Source organism: Peromyscus maniculatus, chromosome 18 (genome assembly GCF_049852395.1).
Source record: "Peromyscus maniculatus bairdii isolate BWxNUB_F1_BW_parent chromosome 18, HU_Pman_BW_mat_3.1, whole genome shotgun sequence".
NCBI lineage: Eukaryota > Metazoa > Chordata > Mammalia > Rodentia > Cricetidae > Peromyscus > Peromyscus maniculatus.
The window spans coordinates 49,680,016-49,704,471 of record NC_134869.1 but is presented as its reverse complement, the minus strand read 5'-3'; the positions used below and the strand labels follow the sequence as shown (position 1 = coordinate 49,704,471).

Here is a 24,456-nt window from a genome sequence, read left to right as displayed (position 1 = left end):
CCTTTCAAAGCATTTTCAAAGTAGATGATTTTAAGACAGGGATTGTTTTAGAATGCTGGACATCCTCTTCCTCTACTTCCTGGCTCTCTGAGACATGAACTGAGCGGTTCCCCGTGCCTTTCCCATCAGGATCGACTAGTCTTCGAAACCATGAGCCAAAATAACTCTGACTTTATTTTTTTTAAGGAAGGAAGGGGAGAGAGACAGGACAGGAAGCGACATGGAATTTTAAGTTACTCGGTTCTCCCGGAAAAACAATCTCACTGCAGCATGGGAAACAATGTATCAGCTGCTGATTGAGATGCGAAGATGCAAAGCTGTAGTCCGGCTCTCAAAAACTTACAGGGAATATAAAATGTGGCCAAACTCCTTGCTGTCTTGGGAGAGCAACTCCCAGCTTTAGAAGACAGAATGTCTGGTGAATACTGGGATTTGAAACAACTGCTAAGATGTATAAAGGAGAACTCAGCTTTCATTTTTGTATCGATACGTCCACATATTCCTGAACATTTTTATCTCAAGATCCTTTACACTCCAAAGAATCATCAAGGAGTTCAAATATCTTTATGTAGCTATACCCATCAATACTTACTACAATAACAAATTATGAGTGAACAAACTTCACAGTATTGGCTACAATAAAATGGTAATAAATAACTTGCAAAATTACGATTTTTACCTTTTAATTAGAAATCTTGAACAAATTTACAAAGTTGATATTTCAGTGAAAAATATATTATCCAGAACAAAAATATACACATGATGGGGAGAGTTTTATGTTTTTGCAATTCTATTGGATATCTGCCTTCAGAAAGCACAATTTTTCTCACGTTTGTACTTCTACAGTCAATACATTGGGCTATGTCGATCTGGTTGAAGTATGTACATAAAGCAAATGCACCCCCACAGACAAACAGTGGAAAGGAAATGGTACTTTAGTAACCCTTTCCGATAATTGTGGCTTCGTTATCATATGAAGATTAAGAAATGACAGCCTGAAACAATATCGGTGCGCCTTCTCATACTGTGTTGCCTTAAAATCGACTGGTCTAGCTTGCATCCTCTAAAGATTTAATTCTTTATTCCTTGTATTGAAATAGATTTTTTTTTTCCTCACATAATAGATCCCGATTACAATTCCTCCCCTCCTCCCCCCCCCATCTGGACCCACACCCTTTCTGTCTCTCATTAGCCAAGCTTGGAGAACACCTCACAGGCCAGAAGCCACCACCTACTGGTTGTAAAATGTCAGCTGTAAGAAGTCTCGTTAAAAACTGTCCTTAGGAGCCAAAGTTGGATAACGAAGATCTTTTTTTTAAAACAGCTAGATGGATTTATAGTCTTTAATAGTGTCTGTTTCATGTATTAATTTTTGACTGCTTCCAACCTAAGAGGGAAAAGAACGAAGTCAGATCCCGCATGGGTACTGAACGGGATGTGCAGCCTACGCCATCTGCTCTATAACCATATAACGGCCTCCACAGGACTACCCGAGCACGTCGGCATCCGTCACATCACAGTGAGGAAGGACAGGAGACAAACACATCTTTTATCTTGAAAATATTAAAAGACTAACTACAGGTCAGCCAATTCGGAAAAACAAGAGATGGCTACGTGATGCAGCGTCTACATTTTCATTATTGAATTCACATAGCAAGATGAGCACATAAAAGGTGTACCTGATATTGATCACGGCAGGGTTACGCTGGGTCCGTTAAAAAGGACCCCAGTGATGTGACTAACAGAGAATTACAGGCGTACACTCAACTTCTCCTGAGGCCCTTCTATGAAATGCCTTTTGTTCCCAGGTTCCTGATTGGCAAGGAGTGCAGTAGAACGTAGCAATTTAGACACTCTCAAATTGATCCTTTAAAGCAGGGGTTCTCAAACTGTGGGTCACAACCTTTCATGAGGGTAACCTAAGACCATCAGAAAACATATTTACCTTACAATTCATAACAGCAGCAAGATTACAGTTATGAAGTAGCAACAAAAATAATTTTATGGTCGGGGGGTGCATTTCTCATGATTATAAGTGATAATCAGATATGGTTCCCCGCAACATGAGGAACCATATTAAAGGGTCCCGGTGTTAGGAAGGTTAAGAACCACAGCTTTAAAACTCTCTCGACCACGGTACACACCTGCGCAGTTTTCTAAAATGGCCACCATCATCACAGTTTACAGCTTCTACTTTATATATGGATTTCTGCTATGTTATTTTTTTTCTTTCTTTTTCCTCAGACCCCCAGCTATTTTTCTTAATACACAAGAAACATTGACAAGACAGAAAAACCCACACCAACCATTTTAACTCTCGGGGTTCTGTGGGGCGGGTGACTGCGTGCTGGACTTAGGGCCCTGCGCCTTCTAGACAAACGCTTTACCGCCAAGCTTCATTCCCAGACGCTTCTGTTACTTTTTATTTGAAATGAGGCCTTGCTGGCCTTGAACCCAGTCTACTGCCCAGGCAGCTGACCTTACAGTTCTATAGCCCTGAGCCTGGTTTAGTCTCCCTTTTTAATGGTTTCTTTTCGCTGTTTTCTTTTATGTAGGAAAGCTTTTGGTTTTTCTTTTCTAGTCCTGGAGCTCCCACAAAAACCCTCGCTGGCTACATTTCCGCGAGGGGCTTTACCCTGAGTTTTCCAAGTCTCCTCTGTAAACACAGAGCTTACGATAGCGGCCATTAGAGGAGCACATGCACCTCTAAATTCATATACATAATTCATATATATATATATATGTATATATGTATATATATATATATATATATATATATATATATATATATATATATATATATATACTACAGACCCCACAGAACTGGGGAGCAGAGCCTCCCGGCCGCATCTTACACGGCTGATCTCCCTTGGTTTTCTCATTAGCATTTTCTTCATTCCTTTGCAGAAGTGGTGCCTCTACTTCTGATGCCATTTCTTTCTGGTTCCCAAAGTAACCACGCCCCCAGGTCTAGTCCTCGGTCCCTCCTTTGGGTTTCTGACTTGCTCACTCTCTTCCTTATGGATCTTACCTTCCTTCTTTAGACTCCACCCTTCCAGATGCTTACAACTTCACACACACACACACACACACACACACACACACACACACACTTCTTGGTAAACAGCTACAAAGCTCTAATGCTAACCTTGCTCAAAGCTCCAATGCCCTATTTTCCTAACGGCTTCTAGATAACAGTAATATCAACTTGTGCTTGCGCTGCGTGCTTTATTTATTTACCGGCGCTTCCATAGTTTTATAACCTGCTCTACTTTGTATTCTTTAAATATCTGCGTGGGCGCATTTCTCATGATTATAAGTGATAATCAGATTCAAGCGCCTGAACCCTGAGTCTGAATGCGATTCCCTAAAGTAGTTCCTCCCACTGTTATTTCTGGCTCTCCACTTCCCATGCTGGGAACCCAGTTCCTGCACCCGCCCCCTTGTGGCGGAGGGAGACCCCGTGACAAGCTCCAAGCCATACATGAGCAGCAAAAATAAAAATGTAAAAAAAAAAAAAAGTGCCACCTCCAAGCCTCTTAACTGCTGGTGTGAAACCTCGCAGAGCTTGCTTTTGTGCTGTAACAAAAGCCAGCCGTGCACATAGTTAGATGAGGGTAATTCTATTAGCCAGGATCCTGGAATAAGGAGACAAGCAGCAGCCTTTCCATCTGGCCCACAGCCAAGCCTTCAGCGTCTCCAGCCACTGGTGTTGGTGATTGTCTGTTCCAGCAAGAACCAAAGTTCGGGTAAAATAACTTGTTTGAAGCTCCATGGCAGCATGTGATGGAGCCAGAAGAAAGTGAATGTTAATATCTTCTACTGTATTAAAAACTCCTTTGGGCTGGAGAGACAGCCCAGCAGTTAAGAGGGTGTATTGCTCTTCTAGAGGACTCGAGTTTAGTCCCCAAGAGTCAGGTCCCAACTTCTTGTGACACCGGCCCCTCTGGGGCAATCAGATACCCCGACCTCCATGAGCACCTACCCACAAATACATAATGAAAAATAATATATATTAATCCTCAAAGACAGGAATTCTGGTGCTCCAGATTACTGTACCTATTTCAGAAAAAAAAAATAGTCCAAAAAGATGAGAAGTCAATGCCAAGGTCAGGGCAGTAACACAGAAAGCCGTAGGGGCTCTCCCATTACTCAGCCCTCTGCTACTAAATATCACAAAGTGACTCTTGCTTTGGCTGGAGGAGAGGACTCTCCTTTTACAGAAAGACACTGAAGACCAGATGGAATGTGGCTTAGCCTGACCGCATAGAGTTAACTGACCCTAACCCTTCAAAGAGCAAAGTGGTCACTCCGAGGCAAAGCTGAGCAATTTGTGAATGATTGAATGAATGAATGAATGAATGAATGAAATTCTTTATCCTAAAGTGACTGGCTGCGCCCTGGGCACTAATCACATCTGTTGCAGCTTCTTACTGATTCAGCAAGCTGGAGCCTGCCCACAAGTCCAAACAGACACGATGCTCTCATGCTTATCCATCAAGAAAAATAAGAAAAAAGACAATCTATTTGCCATGATGCTACCAAAAACAAATATATAATGTCTCTTCTAGTGTCCCAGAAATACTTACTCCAGACCTAAGGAAAAGCAATCTCAGCAACAGCTCACTGTTTTAAACTAAAAGCAAGCAATCTCACACACACACACACACACACACACACACACACACACACACACACACACACAAATAAATAAATAAATAAATAATAAATAAATAAATAAAATTTTTAAAAAAAGTTGTAACGATATAAGCTTTTAAAAATAACCTGTGGACAGATATTTGGCTGTTTCTGAACACACTGTAAACACCAGCAGCTTCGCACATCCAAACCAAAAGGAGATATAGTAGCAAAGAAAGCCAGAAGGAGAAGCCCCAGACCGTCGGGTCCTTCATCCCAGGGAGCACAGAGGCGACACTGCTCACCATAAACCACCCTCCCTGCCTGCATGCCATAAGAGAAGCTCCTGAAGTGTTAGCCAAACCTTCAGTCACATGTCTGGGCCGCCCTGGCAGCTGGATCGGAACCTGAGACTGGATGGGGCAGATAAGGGAATGTAAGTCAGTCGGCTGTGTGGTCTTCCAGACGAGCTTTAAAGACACAGTCACCTGCTCTCCATTCCTTCTTCCCTCCTGGGACACGGTAACGGATCGTAAGCATTGGTGACAGAAAGAGCAGTTCCTTGATGGAGAAGACAGCGCTAAGGGGCCAGGAAGCAGAGATGAGTGTCGCGTCTGACCTAGTACCTGGAGGAAAACTAAGCTTCCGGTTTACCTAAGTCCCACTGCTGTATCTCTTTCTGCACCAGGGCCTGGCCCGGGGCTATCAAAAGCCAGGATTAAACCCCCCGATGCTATAATGTGAACAACGAAGAGATTGCAATACCAATAGTCAACACTGGTAGACAAAATACTGACGCGATGGGGAAGGAACCCTTCTCTTTTATGTCTCGATATTATCTAAGTTTGAAAAATCAACATATGCTGCTATAACTCTATCAAAATTATGAAAGTGAGCATCAAAACAATAATGATTTGAACCTCTGCTTTGGAGGAATGAGACAGAGGGAGGTAACGTTGGAGGGTATTGCTTAGTGCCCTTGTACTAAGAGTAGTCACTGGCAGGCTTTTTCATGAGAACAAAATTTATGTTTGGAAAAAAAATACAGCGTTCCAAATGAGCATGATTTCATCTAAAGAAAAACCCTTCCTAATGTTGGCGGAATCGATACCATAATTCTAGGTGTGGGGCTATAAGTTACAGTATCTATGTCTGTCCGTGATTGGTATCTTTTCTGAGGCAAGGTCTCACTATGTAGCCTTTTGTGAGGCTTACTGAAACAGGAGGATTACTCTGAGTGCCAGGCCAGGCTGGTCTCCAGCGTGAGATGCTGTCTCAAAACAAAACCAAACTCAGCTCCTTTCTTTCTTCCCTAATGTATTGTCTTTCCATATTTTTGTTCCAAGGTATTCCCATCTGCCCATCACTAAAAGCACAAACCCGGTCTCTTGCTTCTCCTTTAACGGCTGCTATCCACGCCACACAAATTGATGGTGACTGTATCGCCATTTTGTTCCCCCAATGCATCCTTTTCTTTCTGCTTCTCACCTAGCATGGAGAACAAACAGCCTGCCACTAGCCTTGCACTTCTGATCCCCGTCACATCCACCCAGCTGTCTGCTATGCGAGCCCTGTGCACGGACTTTGCCCGTGCTCAGACACAACTCAGCATGCTCCGAGTCCCACCGCCTCCTCCAGAGAAAAGCTCAGCCCATCTCCCTGTCCCACCTCCGAGACCGGTCAGAGTCATTTCCATTGCTGTTTGTGGAACCTCGGCCCTCATCATACTCTGGCACATCCACACGCTCCCAACTTTCTTAGCCTTTACTATTTCTAGTGCCTCACTCCATGTCTCGCTCTTAGAAGGCAGCCAGCGTATACCCGTTGAATAAACAAATAAATGTTATGTCCTGATTATAACTAACTGTTCAGTTCCTCCCTGAAACCTTCCATTTCCTGGAGATCTCTATAGATCTTCAGCTTCCTTGCCTGCAAAATATGGGTAATAATAGTTATTTCATTCAAGTTTGGGTTAAATGCAATGTTTGTAACACTATTATAGCACAGTGCGGTCAACTGTACTTTCCCTGTCCAGAAGGGAAGCAAAGAGGAGGAAGAAAAGGGAGAGGAGGAAGAGGAGGGAGAGAAGGGAGAGGTAAGGGAGAGGAGGGGGAGAGGAGGGAGAGGAGAGAGAGAAAGAGGGAGGAGAGAGAAGAGGAAGAGGAGGAGGGAGAGAAGAAAGGAGAGAGAGGAGGAGGGGGAGGGAGAGAGGAGGGAGAGGAGGGAGAGGAGGGAGGGAGGGAAAGAGGGAGAGGAGGAGGGGGAAGAGAGAGGAGGGATAGGAAGAAGAGGAGAAAGAGGAGGAAGAGGAGGGAGGGAAGGAGGAAGAGAAGAAAGGAGAGAAAGGAGGGAGCGGAGAGAGGAGGGAGGGGGAAAAGAAAGAGGAGGGAGGAGGAGAGGGAGGAGAAAGGAAAGAGAGTTACAAAGTTATAAAATTCAGTTCACTTATGAAAAGACTGACTATTAACACTTAACTTCACAAGGATGATTTTTCCACCTCAGGAATTATGCCTTCCTTAGTGGCTTTCCGAAAAATATCTTCTTTGACAAAAAAAAATAATAAAATTTCAAATTTTGCAGTCAGTGGTTTCCGTCAATTCCGAGTGACCCGACTTTATGCTCGCAAAAATCAAAGGTTGGGAAACTCTTATCAACTCCAACAGAAGCTATCAATTACAGTTGCAATGCTACTGTCATTCAAAGATAAAGTATTCAAGGACTTAAAACTAACTTTGCACATGACCCTGAGAATTCTCCACACCACTTGAGATCTTGAACTCCCAGTACTAATGACCTTGTGACTGATAGGAATTGTTCACCAAAATTCCTGTAAACTCCATTGTCCTTTGTCCCTCTTTCAGCAGAGAATGGTGGTGACCCTTTATATATTCCATAATACATTATGACTTGTAATCAGCTTAACCAATAACAATATTCCAACCCCCTTATTGTGCCTTTTAATAATCAACTTTTTAATCAAATGTTTTGTAAGGGATATATGATAGTTTTTATGGAATTCCTTCAGTCTTAGGAAACAAATTCATCTTTCCTCATTTAAAAAAAAAAGTATCAGCTCAAGGATGAACTCTAGGCTATGAATGATAGACAATGATACTTAGGATACAGAAGTCAAAATATCATTAATTTAAGGTTGGCAAAATTAAGATGTAAAATATATGGTGGTGTGGTGGTTTGAATAAGAATGGCCCCCATAAGCTCATAGATTTGAAGGCTTGGTCACAAGGGTATGGCACTATGAGGTGGTGTGGTCTTGTTATAGGAAGCATGTCACTGTCAAATGCTCAAGCCAGGCCCAGTGTGTCTCTCTCCTGCTGCCTGTGAATCCAGATGTAGAACTCTCAGCTACCTCTCCAGCACCATGTCTGCCTACATGCCACCATGCTTTCTATCCTGACGATAATGGACTAAACCTCTGAAACTGTAAGCCAGGCCCAATTAAATGCTTTTCTTTGTAAGAATTGCTGTAAGATGCAGTGATCCACAGCCAAGCATTGGGCTGAGCTCCTGGAGTTCAGTTGAAGAGAGGGAGGAGGGATCATATGAGCAAGGAGGATCAAGATCATAATGAGGAAAACCACATAGACAGCTGACCCGAGTTAGTGGGAGCTCACGAACTCTAGCCTGTCAGCTGGGGAACCTGCATGGGACCGAATTAGGCCCTCTGAATGTGGGTGACAGTTGTGTGGCTAGATCTGTTTGTGGGGCCCCTGGCAGAGGAACCAGGACTTATCCCTGGTGCATGAGCTGGCTTTTCAGAGCCCATTCCCTATGGTAGGAAACCTTGCTCAGCCTTCCTCCCATGTAAAGAGTTAAATATTGTTCTACTTTTAATGGAACAGATTGGATGAGGTTTGCTGGTGTGTTGTTTTTTGTTTTTTTGTTTTTTGTTTTTTTTTTTACAGTCATAGAAACTAAAGCACCCCTATAAAAGATGAAGACAAATACAACACAGAAAACATGCTGCAAAAAAAAAATGAACACAGGGAGAAAAACATCACAAAACAAAAATAAAAGAGTGATTTTACTGAGCTTATTAAAACAGTGACTCACGTAGCGTTGCAGATTGAAGAAATGACGCAGAAGGGTTTTGAAGAAGAGAAAGAGCAAAGGAGACTTTCTTTCATCTGGTGCACACAAGCACAGATAAAAGAGAAGCAATATTTTTCAAAAGAGCTTTTCACTCAGAGCCCATAGTCAGATTTGTCACTCCCATCAAAGTGGAGAACGGAATATAAAAACAGGAAAACCTGCATCCGCCCTTAAAACAACACCAACAGGGTTCTTCTAAAGAGTTTCTGGCAGATAAAGTGCAAAGAGGAAGAACGGAAGAAAAAGGCCAGATCCCAGCTCACGTCACATGGGATCGCTGCCGGCCAGTCAGTGAGAGCCCAGCACCTTCCCGCCGCGGTCTAGAGAGGCCCCCGGGTATGGGAAGACATGTGCTCCGTCTAGAGCCAGTGGCTAATTCCGCAAGGGACTGACCCAGGCTGTCATCTCACAAAGGACGAAGGGAGCACCCACGTGCTGACTCTCAAAAGTAATAGCCAAACTGGGAGATACCGGGGGTCCTGCCTTGAAAAGCCCGGCTGGCGCGCCAATCAAAAACGAGAAGCTCTGACAGCAGGAAACCCCTCCTTTCCAGAGCTCACTTCAGCCCCGATGTCACCCTTGTCCTCTCTATTCAGTCCGTATCTGTGAGAGTCAACCCACAGAAAGCTGGAGCTTTCTCCCCTCTTTTGTAAACTTCACACACACACACACACACACACACACACACACACACACACATACACAGTAAAATCGGGAGTGCTCTCATTCCTCAACCTGGACAAGCCCATGTTGCATTCACTCCTCATTCTATCTGACGAACAGAGGTGGAAAGTAAAAGAAGATGCCACAGTCTCCGGCAGCTTGCCTGTCAGCGTCCTGAAAGCTAAGGTTACTGAGAGCGGCGGCGATAGTCCCACAGTGACGGAATGGGGAACACAGACCCGCAAAAGAGAGAAGGAACGCGGGCTGGAGACATGAGAAACGTTTGCTTCATTGGACATTTGAACTAACAATAAAGGATAGGACTGTTGCCCAGCGTTCAAATGAAGAAAGGGGTCAGGAGAGATGCTTCGGTGGTTTAGAGCGCTTGCTGCTCTTTGAGGAGGACCTGAGTTCAACTCCCAGCACCCACATGGTGGTGACTTGAGACCATCGGTAACTCCAGTTCCAGGGGATCTGACCCCCTCTTCCAACCTCTGTGCACACTAGGCATGCACACGGTAGACATATATACTTGTGGGCAACACACTCATATACATACAATTTCAAAGAAATAAATACTATCCCGTGGCCAGGGATGTGGCTGCGGGGGAGCACACTCACTGAGCACTGGGAAGGCCCTGGGTTGCATCCCTAGCACCCCATAAAAAAAAAGAAAAGGAAGAAAGAAGTATCCCAAACGAAGAAGGTAAATATCGGCCAGGAGGCAAGAGTAAATGTCACTCACTGAGGGTTATAAACAAGGAGTGTGTGCCGAGGCTGAGGAATGAGATGACAAAGTTGACAAGGCAAACAGTGGAAGCCATTTGTAAGGGTTTGTACAAAGAAAAGAAATCAATGATGTTATTATTATTAGATAGGCAGATTTCAATTTCAATAGGACGAACAATGAAAACGGGTAGGAGCTACACAGGACCCAAGGCGGACACTGATTTCTAGTGCAGCGGTCTAGGCGAAGGTCTGCTGTGGGTGTGACAGGTATTTTCAGTCAGGAGACCACAGTCCCGGCTCAAGCAACAGTGGGAATGATAAGAGCAGTTACTAATCTGGGGGATGGGGAGGGGGGATGAAGTTGAGGTAGGAAAGGAAGCTCTGGTTTTGACACGGTCAGGGTGCCCGGGGCAAGGTTATCCACTCAGTGATGACCCAGAAGGAAGTGAAGAGCAGGGGACCGGGCTGATGGGGAGATAACAGAGGACATTAGCTAAATACAGGCTGGAACTGCAGCCAAGAAGTGAGGACTCGATTATTTGAGGAGATATACTAAGTGAGAAAAGGTGAGCTATAGCTCAACTCCAGGTGAGCTGTTCGGGATTTAGAAGGCAGGCGCTAACCACAGAAGGGAGAGGTCAAAAAAAAAAAAAAAATGTTGTCCCAGAACGGCAAAGGATGACCATGACTATAATGGCAGGATGCTGCCAGGAGCATTTCCTGTGCAGTCGCTGTGAAAGGGACCCTGCTAAGTCTTAGTTACCTTTCTATGTCTGTGTGGCAAAACACCAACGACCAAGGCAACTTATAAAAGAAAGCACTTGATCTGGGGGCTTACAGCTGAGGGTCAGATTCCATGACCATCAGAGCGGAGGCAGGAGGGCATGGAGTTGAAGCAGTAGCTGAGAGGCACTGGGAATGGGACGGGCTTTTGAAACCTCAAAGCCTGCCCCCAGTGACACGTCTCCTCCAACAAGGCCACACCTCCTAATCCTTCCCAAACAGTTCCACCAGCTGGGGACCAATCGTTGAAATATATGAGCCTACGGGAGTATTCGCATTCAAACCACCACAGTCACTCACACATACTCCTTTCATTTTGTGATTGAAACCACCTACGAACAATGGGTACACTATCACCTCCATTTTGCAAGTGAAAGAACTGAGACATAGGTCTCATCAATTAGACGGGTCAGAAACCAAGACAGGGGACCGCTCCTAGGAATGGGAGTGGCTAGTGTATCCAACATCCTGAAGTCAGGAAGTTCAGGAGCAAATGGAACCCACTTGGTTTAAAAAGACCACCATTAGTGGCTTCCGCCAGAGCAGCTCATTTCAAGGAAGTAATACCAACAAAGGCTTCACCTCTGGCACCTCCTCTCCTAATCCTAAGCAGTATCAGTCCCTCTCTGAACCAGTGACATAGTCCTAAATGCTGCACCTACTGCTATTCTTGGTCCCTACAATCTATTCCCCAGACAGCAGCCAGAATGTTTATTTGAGAGCGAAGCTTGGGGGGCTGGAGAGATAGCTCAGCGGTCAAGAGCACCGGCTGTTCTTCCAGAGGTCCTGAGTTCAGTTCCCAGCAACCACATGGTGGTTCACAACCATCTGTAATGAGATCTGGCGCCCTCTTCTGGCCTGCAGGCAGAACACTGCATACATAATAAATTTAAAAAAGAAAAAAAAAAGAGAGAGACAGAGTGAAACTTGGGCTACTCACCACCTACCTAACGTCCCTTAAACACTTCCATGCTCAGCATATCTAAACTCTCAGCATGCTCTAAAAACCCAGGAAGTGGCTGGGGAAACCGTCAGAAGCTAACAAATATTTGCTTCCAAGCCTGACAACTTGAGTTTGATCATCAAGACCCGCAATGGTGGAAGGAGAGAGAGCCAAGTAACCAAAAGTTATCCTCTGGCTTCCACACACCTGCTGCTGACGTGTGTGTGCACACAATAAGTAAATAATTATCATAAAAAAAAATTAAAGTCCTATATGATCTCACCCTACTCTTGATTCTCAACTCTAACTGCTCTGTCATGCTCCTACCACAAAATGGTCTTGCTTTTTCTACAGCAGGCCATGGCAATTTCAAACCAAAAGGACAAACCTCAGACTGAGGTCTGTCTATTTCACATGGTATCGCCAACATTAGACACGTTAGTCCCTCACACGTAAGAAGAGCCGAAACATAGATTTGGGTGGACGGCAGGAAAAGAGCGATAACAAGGAGATAAAGAAGTTGTAAACCAGTTTGAAGAATAAATGGAGAGAGATGGAACAAGAAGGGCTGGGATGAGTGGGGTCAGGGATGAGAGCACAGGGTGGAGGAGGGAGCATGGGAAGGATAACTAACTCTAAAGGCCTTTCAGAGGCCATTCTAGAAGCTTCCTAGAACATATGCATATAGAAAAAGTTTAAATGAGGTCAGCCTACAATGGGAGTATAATGTCTCTCCCAAACACGACAGGCTATCAAATAAAAAACCCAGTGGCAGGAATAAGTTATCTCTTTTCAAGTTGTTGGTCCATGGGCTCCCAAAGACACCCTCCAGCCCCTCCCCGCCCCCAAGAGTATCACAGGTCATTGCCACTGTGATTGGCATTCTCCAGAGGTAAGACCCCAGTTGCTAAAGACATCATGTACTTGAGTCATAGAATATGAAAAAAATCAAATTGGGACTTAGCTGGAAGTTTTATTCCTACAGGGGCTGGACAACACTATACGCTTTATGCTACCATGGGGGGTGGGGGGTGTTGGTAATCAACAGCGTTCCTCGGCTATGAACCCTGCAAGGCACAGTAGCAAGTAGCCTATCACCAGCCAGTGTAAGAGTGGCACAAATGTCATGATAACAACAACCCACTTTCTGATTGGATTGAAGGCCCACTGTACAAAAGAGAACGCGTGTCTAGCGTCTTTATTAAGGCCAAGAGCCTGTGACTGGGCAGATGGCAGGCCCTAAGGGAGAACTACTATTAACATTCTAGATGAACACAGATGAAACAACCTCCTAGGTGCTTCTCTCTCTATCTATAGATCACCTATGGCTTCTAACACAGAGAGCCACAGCTAGTCAACATGCTCACCCTAAAGGAAACATCTGTATCCCAGACCCTCCTCCCAAGGCTCCACAATCATCATGGAAGAGGAGGAAGAAAGACTGTAAGAGAGTCAGAAGTCAGGAAGGACTGATGTATAACTGTGCTGCCTAGACAGGGCAGGGCAGTCTCTCTCTCTCTCTCTCTGTCTCTCTCTCTCTCTCTCTCTCTCTCTCACACACACACACACACACACACACACACACACACACACACACACACACACACACACGACAGCTATGACTACACACCCAAGTCCTGCACAAGATCAAGCCAGACAAAAATCTGGTGTTGAGCCGGGCAGTGGTGGCACACGCCTTTAATCCCAGCACTTGGGAGGCAGAGGCAGGCAGATCTCTGTGAGTTCAAGGCCAAGGTCTATAGAGCAAGTTCCAGGAGAGTTAGGGCTACACAGAGAAACCCTGTTTTGAAAAACAAAAACAAAAAAATCTCATGTTGGACAAGGGGAGGGGTCACAAAGCCCTACTGCTAGCTGAGGAGCCATTGAAAACTGACGGCCACTGGGAGAGAGTGAGTCCCGGGAGGGTATCTAAGCTCCAGGAGATTGTCCTACACCCATGCACATCTTGACAGCACCAAGTGAACTTAGGGGGGTTAAAAACAGAGCACATAAAATCGGGAAGAGAGAGTGGTGGGAGGGTAGAGGAGGAACAGTTGTACATACGAAATTCTTTTTTTTTGTTTTGTTTTGTTTTGTTTTTTTGGGGTTTTTTTGTTTTTTTTGTTTTTTTTTTGTTTTTCAAGACAGGGTTTCTCTGTGTAGCTTTGCACCTTTCCTGGAGCTCACTTGGTAGCCCAGGCTAGCCTCGAACTCACAGAGATCCGCCTGGCTCTGCCTCTCGAGTGCTGGGATTAAAGGCGTGCGCCACCACCGCCCGGCCTGAAATTCTTAAACAATAAAATGAAAGATCATTTCGATGCTCCTAACAACTTGAGGTTATTTTAAAAAAATAAGAGAACACTTCTAATTTCTTGTTTCTACTTTTATCTTTAAATTTTTACTTTTTAAAATCGTAAGGATTTATAAGGCTTTTACTCCTTATGCTAATATTTCCACTTCTGTAATTTGAGGTTAGCATAAAACCAGTTGTTTCCAGCCCCTACCCAGAACTTTATTTTTCCCTCTGGTCATTTCACATTGGAAGGGGTTTTTTTTATTAACGATTATACATGGCTGATGGATGCAGCAAGTATCGCTTGACAGATGCAAGCTATCTTAAAAATCCTAGGGTGTTAACTGATTCACGTAAGATCATAAAAATTCCCCTTTAAAAAAAAAAAAAGGATATTTGGGGCCGGCAAGATGGCGAATCAGGTAGAGGGTACCTGCCACCAAGCCTGAGGACCAGAGTTTGATCCCTGAAGTCCATGGTGAAAGGAGAGACCTGACTCTCCCAAGTTGCCTTCACATGTGCACCATGGTGTGTGTGTATATGCATGTGTGTGTGTGTGTGTGTGTGTGTGTGTGTGTGTATGTGTGTATGAGTGTGTGCTCAAGCATGTGTGCACGCACCCACACCCACAGAGGCATACATACAAACACAAACACAAGCACACACTGGCACCCACACACATAAATAAATGTATAAAACATTTAAAAAATGCTGGCCTTTTTTTTTTTAATGTAGGGTACACAACAATCTAGAAACACAAAGATGTTTCAGGAGAAAAAGCAAGACACACACTATGTCCAGCAGATAACGACATCGGTATATAAAGGACCAGAGCGTGCAGAACGGGAACGTGTAATAGAAGCTTACCTCTCTGGTGAAGGGATAAAGATAGCAGGAGCTCCCACCCTCGATGGTGAGAAATGAGAAAATCGAAAAGCACTTGTAGATAAGGCCAGGCGGCAGAAGATACAACTGAGGGCTGCACAAAGACAGCTCCCACATTCCGTTCTGAAGCTGGATGGGGCACTCGGACTTTTAAGACCAGACTCTGTTTGCTTTATAGAGATACCTTATTTACGGGGTTGGGGATTTAGCTCAGTGGTAGAGCAAGGCCCTAGGTTCGGTCCTCAGCTCCGGAGGGGGGATAAAAAGATACCTTATTTACACACTCCTCTCGCATATGTGAAATATTTTCAAATAAGAACAGAGCAAAAGCTGACTAATGAACCGTAAAGGTGAGATACTTCTACAATGCTCACGAGTCATATAAGCACAGTGTTTTGTTGTTGTTATTGTTTTTACCTTTTGTTTTAGTTTTCTTTCCCTTAACCAGTTTTAAGAGTTCAGTCTACTTTTAGGGTGGCCAGAGGGCGAATTCTGCTGGTTATCTACCCCGTTAATACACTTCCTGAAATTTCCCCTCTGAGACACACTCTCAAGCGTAAACAAGCAACCCCTGGGTGCTGCCCTGTAAAAACAGGCATCCTTTCTAATGCTGACTGCTGTTCCTGAATTCAGACAGGGCATTCGTGTGATGCTTTCCAACATGCTTGCAGTCTATCCTTTAAACAAACACTGAATCTTTTAAAAGGTTATGTAACATTAGCTATCGATCAAATGACTGGGCGCGCCAGGACACAAAGTTCAAACTTAAGATCTTAGAGAATGTTTGCAGGTAGGTCAACAGAGGAGTGAAACTTAAAGCGTGACATGAAAAACATAATTCTAGACAATCTGTCATCCATGCTATTTCCATTAAAAGTTACGGAAGCTCCTGGTAGACTTTCGAGACAACCCGCAGGCTATAGATGCATACAAAAAAAAGAAAGAAAAAAGAAAAAAAAAACATCACAGGAAGCTGGTTCATTCTGCAGTTATGGGAACAGGAGCATGAGAGAGTTAAACATTTGAGCGGGAACAAGCTGGGAGGACAGAGTCTGCCAGCCGCCACCCACTGCTCCTCTCAGGCCACTGCATGACGGCCTCTCAACCCTCCTGGGCGATAAAAGAACCTGCAGTGTTTCAAATTGCCCTTCCTATAGGAGAGCATCCTCGCCCTTCGACCCATTCTCTTCCTGGCACACTAAGGCAGTCTGGCACATTCCCAGCAAGCAATCAGGGGCTGGAGAGATGGCTCAGCTGTTAAGAGCACTGGCTGCTCTTCCAGAGGATCCAGGTTCAATTCCCAGCACTCACATGACCGCTCACAACCATCTGTGACTCCAGTTCCAGGGGATCTGGTGCCCTCTTCTGGCCTCCCTGGGTACTGCATAAATATGGTGCAGACATATATGCAGGTAAAAATATTCATACACATAAAATATTAAAAACCTAATATAATTTTTGGAAAACCAGAAGCAACGCTGACAGTGAATTTTTTCCCTTTCAATTATTGTGAAACTGGAACCAAGAGTGCTGATGGCCGGCCTCTCACCCACTGTCTTATCTAATCTGGACAAGGTCCTAGGAGACGTAGCCACACTTTTCCTTATTAACACATTACCAATCTTTCCAACTCCAACCAAGCCCAGATTCTGTAAGTCATCAAACACAATAAAAACAAAAAATAAACATAAAAACAAGACAGATTTATACAAGGACTACTTTATATTCCCATGGAGCACAGGCTTTTTCTCAATAATGACTTATGCTTAACATATGTACTGAAGTACTTTTATAGTCACCAAATAAAATAACCAATCCAAGAAACTATAAGAGTTCATTATATTATGTAAAACAATGGCAGGCAGGTGTGACCAAAACAGTGAGTGCTAGAAGTGTGCTATGCAAATTTCACCTTAAAATCATGTTATAGACCTAGGAATGATGTGTGAAAACAAAGTTTCTGAAGTAGACTGTCTGTCTCCCCATCCTTGAGACCATGTCATAACCCAGTCTTAGCCAGTACATCTTCTGGCCAAAAAATAAAAATAAAAAAAATAAAAACAAAAGCAGGTGGCAGTTACTGTGAGAAGATTTTGAGGCACTTCCTTTGATTCAAAATTTCAGTGATTTTTCAAAAAAGTTGAATTGAGACAATGACCGGGGGATGCTGAATCCAGAACGTCCTTGAGAATAGCCACAAAGCCAGAGAACCAAGTGCAGCCTACAAGCTTTGGAAGTCATAATGCCTGCATGTGCACGCTGTAAGCATATGGGTATGCTTTTATATTCAAAGTTGAATTTCAAAATTTTATAGTAGCTTTCTGCTGTTATGCGTTTTCTCAGTCAACAGCTACTAAAAGTGCAGCTATTAGCATATGGGAGTCCTCTTGTTTCCTTTTATTTAGAGAGGAAGAAATTATTCTTAATACTGCACTCTGTACATAAACCTGTCACTACCCACATGTGAAGACCAACGCACTGTCTTTAAAAACTCAGAATCAGAATATACTATTAGCGTGGAAGCTGGGCCCTGAGAACACACATTCCAGGCCACCATTCTCTCTCTCTCTCTCTGGTTCACTTTTAATCAGCTCTAGATGTCATCAGTCTCTACAACCCACATAAATAAAGCCTCACGTGGAAGGTGTTCCCTGAACTTTACTTCAGACATCAGTACATTGCCCGGGGGCTTCTACATCACCCCACAGTTGGTTGCTCTGAGTAGACAGGCCAAGATAGCCACCCTTCTCTATGACAGTGGCCAGGGCGGCTAACTCCAGGGTGCAGAAACCATGCAGGTGACAGCTGATGGACAGGGCATTCATGTCTTAGGGATTTGATTTTATTTTAATTTTTTTTTTTTTTTTAGTACAAAGGGGAGTGAGGTGACTGTCTGCTTCATCGTGTATTTTAGACAAAGAAAATATCAAAAGGGACACATAACCTGACCGTGGCGATGGGAAGCGCCCCTAAAGCACAGAGTCGGCAGAGAACCCAGAATACTCCATTCTATCTCCACTCCCTGCCCATTTCTTTGGGGGAGATAAAAGGAGGACAGAAGAGGGATGTGTGAGAGAATACGTGTCCAGAACTAACTGAATAACTTGAAGTCTCAATTATTGAGGAGGAGAGTCGGGAAGGAGCGCCCCACTGTGCAGACTAAGGGCTTTCTGGATGCAGTATCTTGTGCTCGATGTGATAGGAGGAATTAGAAGAGCAATGTTCCTCCAGCAGAGCAGCTCACAGACAGAAGGCCAGGTGCCGAGTGGACATCTTTTAAAGCCTTATCAAATTCTGTCTCCTTTAGCGTGCTTTCTGCGTATCCCTCCTTGTACACAAGCCAACCAATGTTCTCCTCTTACCCCTCCATGCGGTCCTCCTCACTCATACATGTTTTATTTCTAGTCCTGCTGTCTCCCCCTCCAAGCCTCCGCCACACGCGATCCTACTACACACTCCCACGGGAATGTCCTATCAGCACCAAAAAGCAGACGAGATCTGAAACTAACGCTTATGTCGTTCCATTTACAAACCTGTTCTGAGTTCACATTCTCTCTGTCACCGGAGCTTAACATGTTGCCAAGAGCTTTTATCTATCCCTCCCTTTCTCAATACCCAATTAAAGGTGTCAGCCCAATGCACCTCAGCAACGCCTCCTCCCCCACCCCATGGCCACTCCCTAATTCAGGCCTTTATTTCTTGAAAAACTTCTCGGGTTGCTTCTTATTCACCCAGTGGTTTCTCTGCCAATTCAACTCATCCTGTGAACTGTTAGAAAGGCAACCTACAATTCAACTCTGACTGTGCCATTTCAGGGACCAAGAAACTCCCATTTCACAGCTTATTAGGCCAGTCCAAATCTTCAGGCCTGTCCTTAAGAGTCTTGCATGTTCTAAGCCAAAGCAAATTTTTTCCACCTCGTTATTGTCACACTCTTCCTCTTGATAGGTGCTCCACTCTTTGTGTGTTTGCTCTGTCTGATAGAAGAGCATGCACCCCACCAAAGCCGATCCCCGCCCACGTGAGTCTGCGGTCACCTCCCCTCATGCATCACTTCCGTTGATGGGGAGATGGCCTATCTTTTACATAGTCCATCTCCACACGGGAAATTGTGGAGTGTTCATGGAAAAGCTTCTAAAACCGAACAAACGGACAAAGACTAGGAGAGGATAGTGCACCTGTGTTCCAGTGTCGAGGAGGAGGAGGGTGGCAGTGGGTGTGAGGGTTTCAGATTCAACATGACTGAGCCCAGGCACGCAGTGCTAAGGGCCTTCTCAGAATGGCAGGCCACCCACCAGCCGGCCACATAGTGAATACATATGGTCTTAGGCGGCACCAGCTCTTATAGACGCCGAAGGAAGTTAAAGATTGGATTAGATACAGAAGGACTCACAAAATAGGATCTGACAAGAGACTGCGAAGACTTCAACCACTCTGAAAAGCAAAGGTCGGGGCAACAAGCCAAACCTCATCAACTCATGCTCCCTACCTTATTTCTATTTGGAATGCCTCTTTCATTTACATACTCCTAATGAATTTACATACACAGCCACGTGGACTCAACATTTTAGTGAGTGGATTCCTGAAAACGTACAGCTGACAGCCTGCAGAATGGATTAATGGTTAGCATACGGGATTTTCACCACTCTGGTCCATGCCAAGCTCATAATTCCTGAGTGTGACATGCACCCGGTTGCCTCCCCAGAGGGTCCCCCCTCAGTACTCCTGCAGGAGAAGGAACTCCATGAAGTCTGGTGCCCACTGACAATGTTGCCCACCTTACACACACTGTAATCAAGAAGAAATTATGCAGCATAAAGACTAATTATCCCAGCCCAACAGTGGTGGTGCACACCTTTAATTCCAGCACTTAAGAGGCAGAGGCAGGTGGATCTCTGAGTTCAAGGCCAGCCTGGCCTAAGAGCAAGTTTCAGGACAACCAGGCTACACAAAGAACCCCTGTCTCAAACTTGTATATATCTATTTGAGATGTGAAAAGGCCAACTCAAACTCTCTACATGGCTATGAAAAGAGACTTTGGGGAAATCTAGACCAACCATGTGACCCAAACTGTGTGTATCAGGATCTTTTGCTCAGGAACAGGACCGAGCTCTGTGTTTGTGGGCAAAGGACACAGAAGGAGAATAAGAGCTGCTGAGCCGCAACATGTAACTTTAAACAGCAAAGAGCAGACACAGGAACAAAAAACAAACACAGCCAGAGAACAGTGAAGCCAATGGAGGCAGGGACCGGGAGGGTTCCAGACTCCGTGATAGTTCATAATCGTAGGCCCTAATAAGGTCTGTCTGCACTTGGCTTCCAATGGTCTTCCAGTACATTCCTTTCCCCCTTCCTCCCTTCCTTTCTTTCGACTAAAACTAGCTCAGGTTTATTTCTGTCACTTGAAACAAGTAGTAATCAAAATCTTCCACAAAGTCAACTGACTCATCGCCGTTCTACTTTTCCTACATTCTCTTAAAGGCTTCTGGGGGAAAAAATTTCCAGAAAGTTGAGCAACTGAATACACTAACAGGGAGCAGGGACCACAGTGAACGTTCTACAAGGAGAATGAAATTACGACCAAGAAAGAGAAAATAAAGGGCATTCAAGGTAAAGTCGTGAGATCCGTGTCCAGCAATAAGAAATTCTAATCAAGAGAATTAAAAGGCTCATCGTGCTCCCATCCAAAGGCACATTCACTGCGAAGACATCAGACCAGTAGATGCGACCAGATTATAAAGCAATGCCTCAATCTAGGGGATTTCATTTGGAAGGTTCCCTGGGGGACTAGCAACAGGCTTTCCAAGGACAAGAAGTGTTGGGTGTCCTCTGATATCTTCCCTGACCCAAATACCAAAACCAAGTTATCACAATGTGCCAGAGGCTTCAGTTTACCTACAAAGAACAGGCAGACATTTGCCAGCGACACAAGCAGCCCTTTCTGTCTTGAAGGGGAAGGGCATCTGCAACTGAATTGTAAGGAGCTCTGGTCAGGTAGGTGCCTTCTATCTATCAAGCCAATCCCGAGAGCAGATGGCGCCGCAGAGCTAAAGCCACGCCCATCAGCCCCGACTACCTGTAGACCAGTTTAACACGTGTAGCAAGTCAAAGATTGCCACGCAGATGTTCGAAGGAATGAAGTGGGTGGTTCCGAGAGGTTATGCAAACAAAAAGAATAATTTAGAATCCTGTAGTTGGAAGGCATTTACGGAAAAAGCAGCTAAACTTTGGGACCAAATTCATCCGCCAAATCTGCAACTGCAACGTTATAAAAACATATACACATGTATAAAACATATGCAAAATGTAATAAATATAAAATATATTTTTATGGGAATAAAAATCAAAGGGCTCTGACTAGTTATGATGGAGCTCAAAAGCATTATTTACTAAAATTGTTTTCTGATGGTTTAAAAGTCTATGTTTGGTTATTAAGTGAAAAATACATCAGAAAAACTGATGAATTCTATTTGAGGGGATAGTTTTTAGACTTTTTTAAATTTTCTGACTCTGTCGCCATGACTGGCCTGGAACTTGCTATCCAAACCAGACTGACCTCGAACTCACAAAAATCTGCCTGTCCCTGCCTCTTGAGTACTGGGATGAGAAGGTGTCCCACCATGCTGGGAGTTAGACATTAAGGAAAGAGCAAGGACTTCTGATGAAAATATTGGAACAAGAAACTTTAAAAGTTGAAAACAGTGCTTTGATTCAAAAATCTAAATGACACTGTATGCTGCAACCTTGGCAGACAGGCAGTTTAGGCACTGTGACAAAAATCTAAATGGCAAAGAGCTACTGAGTATAATAATCATTAAAAAAAAAAAGAAAGAAATTCCAGACGTCCGCATAGGGAACTATTGAAAGCATCAGAAACTTGATTGGTATATCAGATAGAAACAAATCTTTAAGACTATGTTTAAGTCGTCCAAATATAAACTTGGTGTTCTCAAAACTGGCAAGATGCCACAGTACAGTTGATTTTGGTCTTCAAAGTCTGCTGGGCCACAGGCATGAAGTAAGTCAACATATCACACATAGAAAAATAATTTTTCATATATCCCCTTCAGCACACCAATCCCTTATCATCCAGCCCAGAAGTTTTTAGAAGTCCACTGACTGGAGGGAGGGCGGGGGAATCCGAGGCTGATATGTGAAATTAAGTTAATTATAAAATAAAAATATTAAAAGAAAGAAAGAAGAAGTCCACTGATAAAATGAGAAGTCAGGATCTGTTGATTCCCAAGGATGACGATAAAGCAGCTCCTGGATTACTAATCTTTTAAAAGGTGGGTCCTTTCTGAAGACCCATATTCAGGGACAAACAAACATAAAACGGCTGCCCCTGCTAAAGTGAGTATTCACAAGCTGTACATTCAGTACATTTAACTACCGCCCTCGGTCCTGAGAAACAACTTTGTAAGCTCTATAACCCTGAGAATCTTTCGTGGGTAAAATTTTATACGTAAAATTACTCTCTATAGCCTACATTGTCTCTCACCCTGCCCCGGGGTGTCGTCAACTGCCAACCAACATGTGCGTCCCTGTTAACCGAATCTCATTTTGACAGTTCCGTCCACCGATGGCCAGACAGCAACCACCTAGCCTCTCCCAAGTTATCCCAGTTTTCAATAATTCAAGAACCCCTGCAACGTCACATCCCCCTTAAAAATCTCCCCTCACGCTTCAAATAATTGGTTTTTTGACACTCAAGGGAGGGAACCCACACAAAACAACAAAAAAACTCCCTAATACTTTCTACATGATTCAAAGAGAATTCTTCTAAAACCTTATTGTTCCGCCTTCAGAATTACCACCCTTATCGCATAACCTCCAAAGAAAGGCAGGAACCGTACTTTTTACTCGGATAGTTTGACTTGAAACAGCCCAGTGGAAAAGTTTTGTTGTTTTTTTATTAAAAAAAAAAAAAAAAAAAAAAAGGCTCAGATAACTTGTTTCCACTGGAAAACAAAACAAAACTGGTACCTGCTCCACTGGGATGCTGCTGGGTTGGGGCCTATGAGGTGCCAGCCCGGGCCCCCGGTGCACCCCTCTCCCCGGGACGGGACGTGGCGGGCAGGGGACGGGATGTGGTGAGGTCGCTGGCCTGGTGGCGTCTCCCACGTTCCCACGCCCCGGCCCCGTTATCCCGGCCAGGGCTGCAGGCGGAGGCCGGAGCGGAGCTGGAGCGCGCCCCGGGGAAGTGCTGCAGCCCACGCCCCCGCCACCCCGCGGAGTCACCCAGGGGCCCCCCCGCTCGGGGACAGTGGCTCCCGCGGCTCAGGTTCGCGGCGGGGGGTGGGGGGGACAGGGACGGGTAAGGTGTCAGCCTGACCTCGTTCCGCGCACGTCCCTGGGACCCGCCCGGGGCTCTGCGGCCGGGGGATGACGCTCTCGAGGCTGAGAGGTGGCGCCGGTGCTCCCGGGATGGGGGGGTGAAGGGTGGGGTGGGGGCGGGGATGGGATGCGGGGGGGAGCTCGGGTCCCAAGCCTGACTCGGTGGGGTCGGAGGGCCGGATGGGACGAGGCGGGGTCGGCGGACTCACCGGGCAGCGTGGTGGCCGCGGCCGTAGCCAGGCAGAGACCGAGGCAGAGCGCGAGAGGGCGCGGGAGGGTCCGCCGCACACTCCGGGGCAGACGAGCCGCCGCCGCCGCTGTCCGCCTCCCTCCTCCCTCCCGGCTCCGGGCGACAGACGGGGCGGCGGGAGGCATGACGGGAAATTCCTGGGCACGGGCGGCCAAGTCCAAATATGAGCATAGGAGCCGAGCGAGTGTGCAAGCGAGCGAGCGAGCGAGCGAGGGAGGACCGCGGGGCGAGCCGGCCGAGGACGGGGCCCGCTGCCCGGAGCACGGAAGCCGCCAACTCCCGCCTCCTGCGCCGCCTCCACCGCCCCGAGCGCCAGCTCTGCAAAGGGGGGGACCCCGGGGCACAGCCGCCTCGGAGCCTCCACCTGGGAACCCTGCGGGGGGTCAGAACCGCCAGAGAGCCCAGGACCAGCGGGGTGACATGTCCTGGCGGTGACGGGATGAAAAGTTCTGGCCGGCCCGAAGACGGAGAGGTGCCGGCCAAGGGGTGACATGAACGTGCCTAAGTGTACTGAAGACCCACAATACAGAGAACCACCGCTTGTGTCCCCGGGGGTCCCCACCACCCCCACTGGGTGTGTGCCCAGGAATGAGAGAGTCCTCACCACTCCCATTGTGTGTGTGTGTGTGTGTGTGTGTGTGTGTGTGTGTGTGTTGCGTGAGGTGAGATCAGCAAAAGGGCATCCCCTGAACTTTTATTTGAACACCATATATGGAATCAAAGCAGGCTGACCGAAAGTTTCCACAGCAGCTAAATGCTGGTTTACACCAACCTTTATTCATAGTCGTACAGACACACACACACACACACACACACACACACACA

General features: G+C 45.5%; 1 protein-coding gene across 3 annotated transcripts in view; it reads right to left on the bottom strand.

Annotated features, from left to right (window-relative positions):
• Positions 1–23,945, bottom strand: part of Msrb3 (methionine sulfoxide reductase B3) — a 128,136-nt gene extending 104,191 nt beyond the window's left edge. Inside the window, exon 1 of one of the 3 annotated variants that reach the window (XM_006973346.4) lies at positions 23,591–23,945. Coding sequence is in view for 1 of the 3 variants with exons in the window: in XM_042263386.2 (XP_042119320.1) it covers positions 23,591–23,756 (166 nt within the window). In the remaining 2 variants the exon portion in view is untranslated. Of the gene's footprint in view, positions 1–23,030; positions 23,322–23,590 lie in introns of those variants that run through there. The other 2 variants (XM_042263386.2, XM_015992234.3) reach the window with 2 other exon arrangements.
• Positions 23,946–24,456: the final 511 nt, after the last annotated feature.